We start from the raw sequence: 15,963 nt of genomic DNA on the forward strand, positions 1-15,963 counted from the left end.
AGGGGCGGGGCGGGCGGCGGGAAGGCGTGGCTAATCGCGGCACGTGGCCGGCGGCGGCGGCGGCAGCAGCAGCATGGCGCAGGTCACGGCGCGATTCCGTACTGAGAACCGCAGGTGATGTGGGGCGCCCGCGGCGGGGAGGTTGTGGGTTTGAGGCGGGTGTAACGCAGAGGCGGTAACGACGCCGTGTGCCCGCAGGTACGCCGTGGAGGATGTGCCCTTCTCGGTGCCCGCGGCCTCCGAGACCACCGACCTCAGCCACCTCATCAACAAGCTGCTGGCGGGCGGCGGCGGTAGGTGCCGGGGCGGGCGGCCGCTTCTCCCAGGCGGGATCCCACAGCAGCCCCGAGCAGGGGCCGGCCTGGCGTTCTCGCCTCCTCTGCAGAGCCGGCGGTGCCCGGGCGGCGGTGGGGTGTGGGGGGGGTGCCCCTGCAACGAGCCGCCCCGCCACCGGGCTCGGACTGCGGCGCACGGTGCCGCGGGTGGGACGGCTCAAGGCGGGCCCGGCCGAGGAAACGCGCTGTCAAAGTCCGAAGCAGCACCCCGGTACCCCCGGGCCGCTCGGTGAGGGCGAGCCGGGGCCGGCCCCGCGCTCCTGCTTCGGTCTGGGTCTCCCTGAGCTCCCCTGAAACCCAGCCGGTGCCGGGGGCCGTCCCGGGAGAAACGGGCCGAGGGCTGGACGGGCGTCTGCCCAGCGCCACAGCCCGGGCTGCCCCAGCAGAGAGGAAGGTGTTTCCGAAAACCTGGCAAAAGAACTAACGAAGCCAAAGGTTTGCTTTTTATGAATGCGTTCGGGAAGAGCACAAGCATCCTGTCAATGCTAGCTGAAAGGGGCCTGACTTAAAAGATTTCAGGGGGAAAGACACCTGTGCAACGTTGTTGAAAAATCCCACTTTTTATAAGAAACTAGACTGAGTCTGCCATGCTGAGACATCTGCAAGTTGCTTTTAACCCATGTCATTACAAACAGCCTTGAATAGCAAACTAGTGCACCATGCAACGCTCTTGTCAAAATGTGGGGGCCGTTGGTCAACTATGCCATTACAGGGGGAGAAATATGAGCCAAAAATTCTTGGAATTTTGCTATTGCTGCCTCAAATACAGGGCTGCAGCTAGTGATGATAAAGATGTGGGCTAGCAGTGGCAAGCTCCATACAGAACAGTGATGAAGGAGCACTATAGTTTGATTAGATGTAGCTACAGAGAAAAGGATTTTAAAAATAATGTGCTAACAATAAGAGGCAAACTTAACTCTTTGAACCCCAACAGTAAATTTTCCTTTCTTTTAACTCACATAATCCTGTGGACTTTATGGGCTGCCCACTTACAACTAGGGAGAAGAAAGCAACTGTTTTGTTGGGGATTTTTTGTTGTTGTTATTGTTTTAACCTCTCGCTGGGTCCGTTTGCCTGAACAAGTGACAAAATGATGCTACAGTTGATGGTGTCAAATAAATAGTGACACCTGAACATGAGTTTTCCCTAATTTGTTTCAGCGGATCACAAATATGTGGAATTTGACTTCCTTATCAATGGCCAGTTCTTGCGTGTGCCGCTGGTCACACACATGGAAATGGAAAATATTTCCACGGTAAGTCACACTCAGTTTCTCCCCATCTTGGACAGTAGAACACACTCAGCCGGTTTACTTAATTCTGAATCAGGTATTACACTGTCATCCTGACTAGGTAGATTTCCTTGCTCAGTTTTATTTCTTTTCTGACTTTCCCAGGAGAATTCCCTGTAGGTTTAAGTCCATTCTAAAGTGCAGAGATTAGAGAGTATGGGATGGAGCAGTGCAAGGAACATTGTTATCCAATCCGTTGTCTGGATACAGTACAGAGGGGAAATTCTCATCTTATTCAGTTGATAATATATTTTTGTCTCCTACTCTATTAATTATGTTGGGTGGATAAAGTGGGAGGTTAGTATTACCTCTAGAAAATGTTATGAAGCATTTTAGACACCAGTTTTGTATAGGTAAATACAGAAGAAGAGGAACCTGAGAAGAGTGAAATGATTTGCTCCTGCTTCCAGCTTACTATTAATAGTAATTTGATGAAAAAATGGAAAGCAATTGAATTCACTTTTCTAGAGACTTTACTTCCACTAATGTGGCAAAGGACCTGGATACCAAGATCTTTGCCCAATGAACGTATAGAATTGCACCATGCTACAGCTAAATGTTACTGTGATTGATTAAAAAAAGCCTCAAAAGCACGCTGAATAAGTATTTTATCTGTGAGCTCAGGAAGAAGTGGTGGAAATAGAGTATGTGGAGAAATATATGGCCCCTCAGCCAGAGGAATGCATCTTCCACGATGACTGGATCAGTTCCGTTCAAGCCACTGAAGAATGGTACTGCACTAAGCCAATTCTAAGTCTCATCTTGCTTATTCCTGTTGTGTGCAGAGGTCTCCATGGTGTCAAATGGAGGGGTATTCTCTTTCTCTCTAATCTGGGTTTGTTTTGTTTGTGGCTTTTTTACCCCTCCTCACTCTGAGCTGTTGTTTTGTTTTGTTTTTTAAACCTGTTGAGTCAGCTACTTGATTTTGTAAGCAGTTCAGTTCTAACACCTCTATTTTGTGCTGACAGCAACTTTTAACACAAGCAGGAAACAGCTAGTCACTGAACATGAGGTACTGATAATACAAATGCTGTTTACTATCCCTTCTCTTAAAGGACAGCAAGATTCCCTTTTTGGTTTAAACCGTTGACTTCAAATGTGACATTCATTAGCAACAAATATAATAGTGTACCTTTATGCAAAGCTTTTCTTTTAAAAAAAAAAAAAAACAACCCACCACAATAATTGACCTTTTTTACTATATTTTCATGTTCATTTTCCAGTCAATTAGGCAGTGTTCCTATACTAAGTAATGTTTTGAAAATGCTTTGAGATCCTCCAGTAATATACCATGAACAACACATTATCTTTTATTTTAAATGACCTAAGTGATCTTGAGTCTCACCTACCAGAATATGCAATACTCCCATTCTCTTCTTTTTGGCCTGCACTCCTAGCCTTGCAGTTGTAGATCTTAATGAAGCTTTGCTCTGTAACAAAGATTTTTTTACTTTTCAAAACTTTTCTTAACACATTCAAATCTTAACTGATTTTTAATCAGTTTCAGCTAGCCAGTTGTTACGCTAGTATTTTTTCTAAGTTCCTGGTTGAGGCTTTTTTTCATACAAACATTGTTGGTTTTAAAGACCATAATGTTTCAAATTCTGTACCCTGTAGGATATTAACTGGCTGCTATGATCAGACTGCTCGAATCTGGTCTTTGGAAGGAAAATCCGTCATGACAATAGCTGGGCATACAGAAGTGGTGAAGAATGTGGCATGGGTGAAGCAAGGTCAGTATATGTATTAGTAGAGTAGTGATAGTTTGATTTATTGGGGGAGAAATGTCAGCATTCCTCAACCATGAATATTTAATTATCCAAATGCTACAATTATTTTGATTTCTCAGCTGTGTTAGAGATGAAGTCAAGGTGCAAGTAAAACATTCTGTAAACAGTAATGAGTATAGTTAGTTTAACATGTGTGTTGTCTATCCATCCACCTTGCAGTCTTCATTAGCAAATATTGGTATGCGTATTTATATTAATTGTACTTGCAGGGTAACATGATGTAAACTAAGATAAGTATGAGTTTCTATCGATCTGCTATTTCTTCTTTGACTAGAAAAATTATATGTAGACTATAAAGACACTGGAAAGCTGAGTTGGGTGCAAGCATGACTTTTTTTCTTCCTCAGATAGTTTATCATGCCTGTTACTCAGTGCTTCTATGGACCAAACTGTCCTGCTATGGGAGTGGAATGTGGAGAAAAACAAAGTGAAAGCCCTTCACTGCTGCAGGGGACACGCTGGGAGCGTAGACTCCATAGCTGTTGATTGCACAAGAACTAAAGTGAGTGACTCCTGGAAAGAAACCTTTGTCTTTTGGGAGGTTAGCAGCCTGTATCTCAAAAAATCATCTTTTTGTCCCTGCATAATTACTAGTCATCATGTTCTGATGACTGACACAGTGGTAAGTTTCTAGTCTTGTAATAAAGGATAGTTATTGAGAATCAGGAGTGCTAGATCAATGCCAGGCCATCTTTTCAAAGTGATGCACTTATCCTCTAATGCCACAAAAAGCAAGAGCACTAACAGCAAATGTAGAGTCATCACTCACAGCTTGACTCAGTATCACAGAGGTTAAAATAAAACTTCTGGTGCTGAAGTTTTTTGAAGATATTTTGTAGATATTTTTCCTGCAAAGGAAGGGTAAAGAATAATTTGATCTATGCCAAACTTTTTTTTTTTTTGAGGAGCCTAGCACTGTTCATGTGTTAACCTACTGGTTAATTTTTCAGGAAGTGTACTTAGCATGGCTTACAAGGTCAGTCTGGATCAACTTTTAACAAAACTTTTCTGTTCGTACAGTTCTGCAGTGGATCCTGGGATAAGATGTTAAAGATCTGGTCTGCAGGTAAGACAAGTGTAAATCTGGGATTCTTGGCTCTCTTAAAAAAACCCCTGTACTTATAACAACCTGAAAGATGGGTATCTGAATACTTTTTTCTTTAAGAGAATTTGAGTCTGTAGTATTAAAAGCAAGCTAGAACTTTTTTTTGGTAAGCTTTGTAAGGCTAAACATCAGTATATTTACTGTTTTAGTTGATAACACCAGTTCAGATATGGTTATCATCTGCATGCTGATGTTTTATTTTATTCAGAACACAGTATTTTATCTCAGTTATTTTTAATTATATAAATTTGATTATTTTTAATGGATTTATATAAATGTGCAGGTTTGAGTATAGACTTCTTACAAATCAAAAGTTTGTTGGTTATTTTCCTGTTCTGTCATTGACACTGTAATATGGAGGATAGTAAGGTATCTTTTCTAGAAAAGTAGACTGATCCCATTTGATCTGAATGCTTTCTTTCACTGTTTCAAGTCATAATCTTTCAGTTTGGGAGTATATACGTAGGTACCGTATCTAAAAGAAAGGCTGTGTTTAATAACACACCTGAATTAATGTTGGAATTTTCCATGCGTAAGGATGGTCTTAATTCATTGGGACTTCATTTTAAAACTGCATGACCTGGAGAACAGCATTTAATTTGTATTCATTTTTCTCTGTTCACAATGGAGATAATGGATCTGATCAGAGGTGTAAGGTTAAAATATTCATGTATCATAGCTTAGGTCTTGTAAATACAGGGTTTTGCTTAATTACTTACATGGAAATGCAACTCAAAAACCTCTAGATCAAGTCTGACTGTTTTGTGTCACAGTACCAACAGATGAAGAGGATGAAATGGAAGAAGCAGGAAACAGACCACGGAAGAAGCAGAAAACTGAACAGCTGGGACTAACAAGGGTAAGATGAGCTCCAGGTCTGCCCAGGATTTTATTTTAGAAGTGTGGCCACACGAAATAATTTGTCTTTGTTACAAGTGACTATAAGAAAACTTCTGGTGCTATGTCTCGGGCTGATCAGACATGTGTTTCAGTTTGTTGAAAGAATAGATTTTTTGATGATACTCAATCTAATCTTTCACCTTTAAATTCTAGACTCCTCTGGCAACCCTCTCTGGCCACACAGAAGCTGTCTCCTCTGTGCTGTGGTCAGATGCTGAAGAAATTTGCAGTGCGTCATGGGACCACACCATCAAACTCTGGGATGCTGAGACTGGAAATCTCAAATCAACGTTGGTGAGATCCTTATACTTTGCAGGTTCAGCTGAGGTCCAGCTCAAAGAAGGAGGTTGTTCAAAACAGTAGCTTCTCTCTTAAAGTTACTATTCTATTTTCTGACAGACAGGAAACAAAGTGTTTAATTCTGTCTCCTACTCACCACTGTGTCGACGCCTTGCATCAGGCAGCACTGACAGACATATTAGACTATGGGATCCTCGCAGCAAAGGTGAGCTAAAACATGCATGTTCATTCAAAATCAGAACTTCTCCCTGTTGGGACACATCCCACAAACTGTTTTCTGGTCCCTCTGCTTGAAAAAAAAACATTTGGGGGCCTTCAATTAAATACAAAGATCACGTCTGTTTTCTGTGATCTGTTGCAAGACTTTTGCTTTCTCACCTAATAATTTAGAAATCTAGCTCAGCTTAGGTTTTGTTTTTTTTTTTTTAAACCCACTTACTAATGAATGTTCAACTGTGCAATTGCAGGCCTGAACTACTTATTTTTGTAAGGTTCACGCTTAAGTTGGTTGGACCATCATTAAAGCGAAAAAGTAGTTACCTTGTTATGATATAGTGATGCCATGTCCAGACACGATTGCGGATAATTTAAGACTGAGCTACCACAGGCTTTTTATTGACATGTTTACCTGTTTAGCTTCTATAAGCCTAATACAGCATTTAGCAGTATTACCATCTTACTAGTTAATAATAAAAGCTTTTTTTAGGTTTGTTTTTTTCAAAAATATTTGAAAAGAGAGTTTAGTGACCAAAAAACCCATTTTCGAGTCCATTTCCACCGCCAACTTGCGTGGCTTGCTTGCTTACTTTAAAGTTCATTTTGATTTTTTAATTTAGGATTACTGGTGGGAGAAACACTTACCTTGAACTCAAGTATGTGGCTGACTCCTTTTCTCACTGGAATATTGTATGCATCTTAAAAGTGCTGGTTGCAGTTGGCATCTACTGCTGTTTTTCTTTCTGTTCAGATGGATCCTTGGTTCTTCTATCTCTGACATCTCACACAGGCTGGGTGACATCTGTCAAGTGGTCACCTACCCATGAACATCAGCTCATATCTGGTTCTCTGGACAACATTGTGAAGCTCTGGGACACGAGGAGGTAAAATAAATATGCGTTCTTTGCTGTTCAAAGGCATGTAAGCTTACAGAGTCAGTTAACCTAATGAAACAGCAAAATCAGTCTGAGACATTCATTGGAAGCTCCTGTGGCATTTGTGAAAATCCGCTAGGTTTTGGGAGTCAAGCATATAACAAAAGGGAGAAAAATACTTGTAGTCTATCAGAGGACCTCTGGCTTAGCATCTGTGAGAGCTGTACAGCATTCCAACATGGGACTTCCCTGGTATTAACAGCAGCACTGACTGACATGCAGAAGGCAGCATCCGTAACATTGCTACTGGGATTAGGAGCAGCAGAAGGTCTGCTAACCATTCTTCTATTCTAAGGAACGAGCCTAACAGTGTGAAGTTTCACTTGATACTCTTTTCAGACTTCCCATTACAAATTTCCAAGCAATGAATCGGTATGCATTCAGAAGACATAGATGGCTTTTCTGGAAAACATACAGAGTCAAGCAGCATCCACACATTGAAGGAGGAAACTATATAATAAACTGTTCCGAACAAGCAGGGTTAGGACTGACTAAATTTCAGTCTCAAGGTAGTTTGCAAGCAAGTGAAAAATGTTGCTGCTTTTATCTTTGGAGATGTAGGAAAGATTAACACTGATGTGATCAGCTCTGGAGGAAGCAGAGAAAACATTACAGATGGTAGAATATCTGTATTTTTTGAAAGTATTTATAACTACTAGACCACATCTGTTTGTTAGCATTGTGATAGTATTCCTTCCAGGGACCAATTTTGTTTTCTGTGATTGCTGATACAACTTCAAACTTGTGACTGTAAATACTCCTATTTTACCAGTTGCAAAGCTCCTCTGTATGACTTGGCTGCTCATGAAGACAAGGTTTTGTGTGTGGACTGGACAGAAGCAGGGGTAAGACTCTAAAGAGCAATTTATATGCATAGTGGTTAGAACAAGTCTAAAAGCAGTTATGGACTAGTTTTTCCTTTATGCAGAAAGACAGTAAAGAACAGGAAGTTTTAATTGTGCTTTAGTTGATACTGGGTTGGTATCTGGGTGTTACTGTCATATGTAGCGCAGCACTTCCTCGTGCTGCTGTGCAAAGGGGTAGGAAGGGAGTTTAAGCTCTGTAGCATTAAGTGGGCATTACAGCAAGGAGAGACACAAGAACAAGACCACACCTCGCTGAGAAAATATGTATTCCAAGGTACCATTTGCTGCCATGGAGACTAAAGCAGCAGCATGAACTGAGAACTGGGGCATGGCAGTACATGTAGAAGGGGGGAACTATATAATCCTCAATAGCAAGCCATTCTGCTACTGCAGTGGTACACCCATGTATGGAGTGGGAAAAAAGCATTCTGTTAATGTTAAAGATTGCAGTGTGGCTCCTGTTCTGAGTAAAAGGTGGGAAAAGCTTTAGAAATTTTCCTCCAAAAACTCTGCTTCTAATTTTAGGAGGAGGGTAAGAGACAAGGTTGCTTCTGCACTTTGATTCTGGGTTTTAGTCAGGCACTAACAGTTCATTTTTCATTTTTATGTCTTCAAAGGAAATAAAAGCAAGAGTCCTCAACTTCTGAGTAGGTATTGTGGTTAGCTCTGATATTAATCATGGTTTTCTTTTCCTCTCATTAGTTGCTATTGAGTGGAGGTGCAGACAACAAACTGTATTGCTACAAATACCCAGCTACAGCCTCCGATGTTGGAGCATAAAGGTCAACAGCGAGAAGACTTTTCTTTAAAAATATTTTTGCAGCAGTCACTGCTAGCATCCCTACACAACCAACATCTGAGGAAAGGAATTCTTTTGTCGCTCAGAGACCTGGTTGTTCCTGGTTTTTGTATTGGTAACCTATATCCTTATTGGTCACAGAAAAATGGCAACAAGAAGTTACAAATGTGTTTCCTCCCTTTTGATGGCTTTGAATTAACATCTTTGAAATTTAAGACTATTTGTACAGCCCTTTTAATAAGGAGTAAACTGTTCCCAATGCAGAAAAATTACTCACTGGTCTAAGTTATTTTTTGGGTTTACCTGCTGTCCCTTAAAAAAAAAAATAAAGCTTTTATCTACAGTTCATTAGTTTAGTGCCTCACTTCAGATAATAATTAAACTTCACCCCTCCTTGCAGTATGGCTGTTGGCAGTTGTTATGATAAGGCCCTTAAACTGATGAACCCAGACTTCTTTCCAGTATGAAGACTTAGTATGTTTGCAATGCAAATGGCATGATATAAAGGAACTTGTCAGATTTAATGACAGATTAAATATTCAATTTTTTTGTTGCTCGTAAGTTAGGGCCATAAATTACTTTAGAAGAATGTGCCTGCTTTATGCCACAGTACATGTTATGCTGCAGTACAACTAATGTGATATCTTACTCCTAAAAAGCAGATGTATAGAAACAAGTGGAGGATCACACAGAGAAGGCAGAAGAAAAATTTATTTGTTCCTAGAAAGAATGGATACAAAAAGTTGCAATAGCTTTTAGGTTGATAGAGGATAAGTACTATCCACGCATGCTCGTTTTCTTTGCTAGGGGTCTTGCTTTTAATTCATTTAAATGAAAAAGCTATTATGACAGTTTGTTAGATGCCATATATGTGATGTTAAACCAGCACATAGTTTAACAATGTGGAAACCAAACTTGAATATCCTCACTGATATCTTAGCTTTCAATATATGTAAGACCTGTACAGCACAATCAAGTTAAATGCTTAAATTGCAAAGTTAATAATTTTTCTGTGAAGAGTAAAGACTTTGATCTCCAGGTTGATGATGTGGTCAAGTTCCAACTTTTGCAGTTTAGGAAATACCAAAACAGCAAAACTATGGAGAAAATAGCAAGGATACAGGGGAGGGATCTCTGATCCCTTGCATTTGCAAATAACGTACTGCAACTAATAGACTAACTTTTATTTACAAATACTGCTTACAAGGAATTAGTTGTCTTGCCATCATCTTACTGCCCATGTGCATGGTTTTAGTTTGCACTTCATCCTTTCTAAAGCAATATTCATACCTTAATATAGCAAGTAATTATGTTTTTTTCTTATTTAAACTTTATTCCTTTAAAACACTGACTTCTATTTACTCCACAAACTGGAACTTGCAAATATGGTGTAAACAACTACTTTGTTTTGTAATTTCCAAAAATACAAAGCATTTTTTTGAGCAGGAATTTAGTATGTGCTGGAACATGCAGCATCCCTTCCTCCCCACTATTACAGATTTGTATAATTCCACATGCACATCTATGGATATGCCAATCTATCCTAGAAATCATTGGCCTAATATTCATAAAAGTTTTTAAAGATCTCTAGTAGTTTTTTAGTATGAAAACAGAAGAGAGTAATATCCTCATGAGGTGATCCTTAATCCAATATACCTGTTATTTGGAGGTCTTAACAAAGTGAAGTTTGGAGATGTTTTTAGCGGAAAGCATGACATTGAAGGAAGCTTGGAACCTACTTTGCTTCACTTCTTTTCAAGACTCCCAGTGACCATTTAATCTAAAGTCTTGAGCTATTTTGTGTATTATAAGAAACATCCATTTTATTACTCTCTTTTCAGTTTTTCTTTCAGGTAATCTAGGCTTGAGTATTGCTTTTCAAATTACTGTGGTATTTTACAGTCAGCTGTGGAGCATCCCCAGTTAATTAAGTAGTTGATAAAAACAAGCGGGTTCTCTTACAAGCATATGTCTAAAGACTTAGGAATGCAAGGTGGGTACCTTAATACAGTTTTCTTGCCTTACTCCTTAAAAAATACTTTTTAAAAAGGTCATGTCACTTGGACTGTCATCTTAGCTTAGAAAGATTAATATTATGTAGACTTAAGAAATCCCAGCTGGCATTAATTGTTTCAGCTTCAAACGGAATCCATTAGATCTACTACACTTGTCACCTGTAGTACATATACAGAGTGTAACTAGAAAGGTAGGTTCTGGTAGACCATAGTTCAGCAGGTGGGTTTTTACACCCTCCTCTCACTTTGGGCTCTCTTTATTTGGAAAAGTACCGTGTCAGACACACAAAGAAACAACCAAGTAAACCATATTAACATTATTAAGCGATACTAGCATAAGTACAACATATTTTTGGAATGCATGTGTATTACCACTGTCTACAAATTACCCTACTAAGATTTGGCTGACCGACAATTCTTTGGATAATCTGTAATCTTAATGAAAACGTTTTAATAAGAATACTTGTTTTCCTCCAAACACACAGTTCTTTCATTTAAAGTAAGAATGTCAAATTGGAATGGCTAGCATGAGTTGATTTTAAAATTGCAAAAGAACGGAGTCAAAACCAAACTTACTCTTCCAGAATGAAGGTGCTGACAGTGATTCTGCTTGGAAAAATACTTCCCCCCCCAATAAACCCCCCATTTCTGCATATTCATAGTGCCCAAGTAGCATAATATAGAACAGTAAAGTTTTATGTACTAATTGCTAGTTTTCTTTAAACATCAGTGATACTCCAAGTGAGGGGAATAAAGACAATACTCAACTACTGCAAGCTTTACTCATTTTTTGTATCAATGGGGGTGGGGAGTAGGTTTGTTTGGGAGAGGTAGTGCAATAAATTGTTCTACGTCATCTTTTCATCTGCACTGACACCTGGCATGAACTGTTAACTTTACTAGCACACATACTCTGCTTCTACAGTTCAAACAACATTATGCATTAAGACACACATTAAAAGCATTTGTTTAAGACAAGGGTTCACCTGCTTGGTCCTTGGTTTGGTGTCACACCTGTGTTTTCCATTCATGTGTTTGCTTTTTCCCAGCTGGTTCTTTTACCTTTTTTCTTGCTTTGAGACTTTCATCTTTGCTTCTGGATGATTGCCATCGCTTTCTACATACAGCCAGCCCTGGCAGAGCACTGTCTTCTCCTCTCTTGTTGGCATTTTGCTTAGTTTTTTAGTCTTTAATTTCTCACCCTTCTCTCAGCTAGGACATTGAATTAAAAACAAGGGGAGGGGGAATGAAACTGCAAGTGTTCAGTTAAAGTGATACACAACCTAAGCCAGCAGGTGTGGGTAATGCCATTCACCATGATACCACCCACAAGATCACCTTTTCCATAAACCCTGCAGACCCCCACCAGGGAAGGGCATGTCAGCTCACCCTCACGTGCAGCCACAACCCACGTGTCAGTCACAGCTTTGAGACCTCCAAACTCACCTCAGATACCTGCTCCCCAGTCAAACATTTTGCTGCTGGACTCTCGTCTTTGGGTGTGAGCTGCAGAGGAGTGCACTGTACACTGGAGGCACAGGCAAGAGGAAAGAACGGGCTGACAGGAGACTCTGGGTCTCTTAGGCTGCATTTTTTTATGAGTAAGGGGCAAGGATGCAGAACTCGAGCCAGCACTGCTCTGCCTATTGCTTTCAACATGCAGCCCATAGCCTGGTGGTGAGGTTTTTCCTTAACAAAAATAAACTGAGATGAAGTTCAAATGAATTTTGTATAGGCTAATCAATTTCCAGTATAAACTCAACATTATTCCCTAGATTTCAACACACATACATTAGGAAGTAGATCTAACTAATGCTTAAAGTGACTTCTACAATTTAAACAATATTTCACAGAGCTTGGAAGGAAAAACTTGTACAGGAAAAGGGATATACTTTTAATAAAAACTCCTGAGACACGAGGTTTTCTGCTGCATTTTCTGTGACATTGAGCAACAGAAAGCTCTAGATAGACATACACAGAGATTCACCAAAGGAAAAATACACACTTTTCTTATACTCTAAGTTGATCTAAGTCTTGTTAATTATCAACTTGTTACTTAAATGTGGATATAAGTTTAAGAATTTCAGAATTTTTAATAGAGGCTACAAAGTTATTTCCAAGATTGTGTGGTTCTGAATATGTTTCTCAAAAAAAAAAAAAAAAAGGATTAGATTTGGACAGACCTGTTCCATGGCCTCACTGAAATTTCAGCATGTGCTCTTTTCCTCTGCTGTGGGAAAGGCGAAAGGTTTTGTCAGATTAAATACTTAACATGAACTAGGTCAACACACTTGACTTGGATTTCTAGTCTGTCAGAACGGGGCTGCCAAGCTGGCCCTCACATGCCCCAGTCCAGGGGTGAATATAGTTTATGGATTATCACCCTGCTTCATTTAATGCTACTACTTGTTTTATTGCATCTTTTTGTTGCCTTGTATGTTTTAAAAAATTAAAAAGTATTCACATTTAGTGGAGTCATTGTTTACCTGTAAGTTTTACTGAACATGCTTTGAGAATACATAATTGGCAGGTTGTCCTGTCATGCTATCTCCATCGCACTGCTGTGTGACAGTTAAATGGCTGAGGAAGACAGCTTTTCAGAAAGCAAGGCTGAAGAACCTGTTCTGACAGGCAGAACTATAGCCCACCCTTGTTTTCTAGCCCAACATCCAAGCAAACAGAATGGCTATTTCACTGGTTTAGTGCCAGTGTAAGCTTCAACTTTACCTGCACTTGACTCCTGCTTGGACAACTCAGGTGCAAGAAGTACACAGATACAATGAGCTGCACAGACTACTTGGTTGGATAACAACAAGGTATAGTAGCTTATGTTGCAATTCATACGCCAATTGAGTTAGAATCACCAGTTTTGTTTGATGTAAGCATGTTGGCACATATCTCAAGTTAGGGGCAAAACTTGGGTTAAAATTAATTGTCGTGAAAACCAATTTAAATTGTCCTGTAAATTGCATGAAATAAGTGGCATTTCAGCTGCCACTGAGAAGCTGGCTGAATCTGGTCTAGAAAAGACAGCTGCTCAGTCTGGATGAGTCTACCAAGCTGTACAAATCAAGACATGTATGGTATGGGATGCTGAAAACATAGCTCAAACCTCAAAAATGCAGACTTCTCTATCAGTTACAATATTCATATTCAAAACTTCAAAATGTCAAATTCGCATATCTTCACAATTTATTCCATTGGGCAACTAGTAGCCTGCAGCCAACAGCGAATCTTAAAGTTTACAAGTCTGTAAAACTAAAAAAACATCAAAATAAATGTTATGTGATTGCTACTGAGACTTTCAGCTTATAATTTAAGCAAAGAAATTTCTTTAAATGGTTGAAACCATCTCTAAATGCAAACCAGAAATCGCAAAAATCTGTATGGAGAAATATGATATGCAATTATAGCAAAACATCCCAATAATCTAGATTGCTAATCCCAAAAGGTCCCCCTCATCACGCTTTCTATTGTCTATAAATTTAGAGTAGGGAAGTTCTGATCTTCAGTCAGATCACAGCTGCTGTAAACTGTATATAAAAGACAGTAGAGATCACTTGGAAGAACATTAAGGAAATGCTCACTGACTTAATTGCTCTCCTTTAACTCAATCTCTATCCCAGTTGTTGAAAAACAGCTGAGTTTGTTACACACACACGCATACACAGATACTCATGGATTTCTGCATGCAAGACAGATCAAAAGATCAGCTTGTGGTCAAGGAAATGCAGAAGAAATACTAGAAATTGAAATAAGATCACCAAAGAATGAAAATGAATATGTGGCAACATCTGATGCAGAACTGGGTGCCAAATTAGAGATAAACCTAAGAATTTTAAACAGTGTCACTATGAATTGATACAGTAAATATGAATACATGAAAATGGCATAATTTTTCCTGCCACTAACAAGTACTAGTGACTTTCAACAGGGCAGTCTCAGACATTTGTATAATTTGAGAAGCCCCAAAAAGAGTATCTCGTGTTGGAATTGCGTTATTGATTTCTGAATCTATTCAGCATCAAAAGAGGAGGACTTTCTTAAATTTTTCTCCACTCTAAATGGTATCATTACCATGTCTGTGCACACAGCCCTGCATACACTTAACATTTGGTGGAATAGCTTAGCAATTTTGAGTTTACTGCATTAACCAAAGCGTTGCCATAGAGTCTGCCAGCCAGACTGAGAATTCCTTCTGTCATATAGGACTTGTTTGGGGATCTGGAGGATGAAAACAACAACAAATAAGCAACACTCTCTTTTTTTAAAACACTTGCAGCATTGAAGGCTACCGGGTGACATAGATCCCTCATTTGTGTGATTCTAGGGCTGAAGGCACGCTGCTGGTTGAACAGTGGATGCAGACAACCAAAGGCATCTGCTGAAAACAGGTACTCTGAACCAAAGTGTGGAAGGTGTGGCATGGGTGTGCATTAGCAGAAAGAGTTGTTCATTTCACGATGGGGTTTGGATTCACAACAAACATCTGTTTTCTAACGTCTCCTTGTTAAAATAAATCATAAAACTGTTTGGGTTGGAGGGGACCTTGAAGATAACCTAGTTCCAACCCCTTGCCACCTTCCACCACACCTGGTTGCTCCCAGCCCCGTCCAGCCTGGCCTTGAACCCTTCCAGGGAGGGGGCAGCCACAGCTGCTCTGGGCACCCTGGGCCAGGACCTCACCAATCTCACAGGGAAGAATTTCTTCTTTAGATCTAATCTAAATCTACCCTCTGTCAGTTTAAAACCATTACCCCTCATCCTATCCCTTCACGCCCTGATAAAGAGTCCCTCCCCAGCTTCCCTGTAGCCCCCTTTAAGTACTGGAAGGCCCCTATAGGGTCTCCCCGGAGCCTTTTCTTCTCCAGGCTGAACACCCCCAGCTCTCTCAGCCTGGCCTCACAAGGGAGCTGCTCCAGCCCCCTGATCATCTTTGTGGTCTCCTCTGCAGCTGCTCGAGCAGGTCCATGTCATTATTACGTTGGGGGCCCCAGAGCTGGACACAGCTCTGCAACTGGGGTCTCATGAGAACAGGGCAGAGGGGAAGAATGCCCTCCCTCAACCTGATGGCCACACTTTGATGCAGCCCAGGACACAGTTGGCTTCCTGGGCTGCAAGCACACATTGCTGGCTCACAGTCAGTTTTCCATCAGCTGACAGAGTAATTTGTTTTCTAATTTAAAAAGCACAAATTTCCTTCTTTCTCCCCTTGTCTCCCTCTCAGGTTTTGCAACTTTGGCCTGAACATTGGAAGGTTCATAAAAATCCAGGAACTCTTTCTGATCTTAAAAAAAAAATTATATATATATATGTATATATGAAATCTGACAGAATTTTACTAAGTTCCATCAGGGACCAGAATCTGTTTGTTTGCTTGTAAAATCACAGTGATTTTTGACTCTCCCACT

General features: G+C 40.3%; 1 protein-coding gene across 1 annotated transcript; it reads left to right on the forward strand.

The window, feature by feature from the left end:
* Positions 1-23: 23 nt before the first annotated feature.
* Positions 24-11,534, forward strand: WDR12 (WD repeat domain 12). Its single transcript, XM_042784282.1, has 13 exons — positions 24-114; positions 199-293; positions 1,496-1,590; positions 2,251-2,357; positions 3,244-3,359; positions 3,764-3,918; positions 4,437-4,482; positions 5,295-5,380; positions 5,575-5,715; positions 5,821-5,926; positions 6,689-6,821; positions 7,645-7,717; positions 8,441-11,534. The coding sequence occupies exons 1-13, from the start codon at positions 74-76 to the stop codon at positions 8,516-8,518; spliced, it is 1,272 nt and encodes a 423-aa protein (XP_042640216.1). The 5' UTR covers positions 24-73; the 3' UTR covers positions 8,519-11,534.
* The last annotated feature ends 4,429 nt before the right edge of the window (positions 11,535-15,963 follow it).

This window comes from Tyto alba, unplaced genomic scaffold (genome assembly GCF_018691265.1).
Source record: "Tyto alba isolate M040663 unplaced genomic scaffold, T.alba_DEE_v4.0 Super-Scaffold_7, whole genome shotgun sequence".
Lineage (NCBI taxonomy): Eukaryota > Metazoa > Chordata > Aves > Strigiformes > Tytonidae > Tyto > Tyto alba.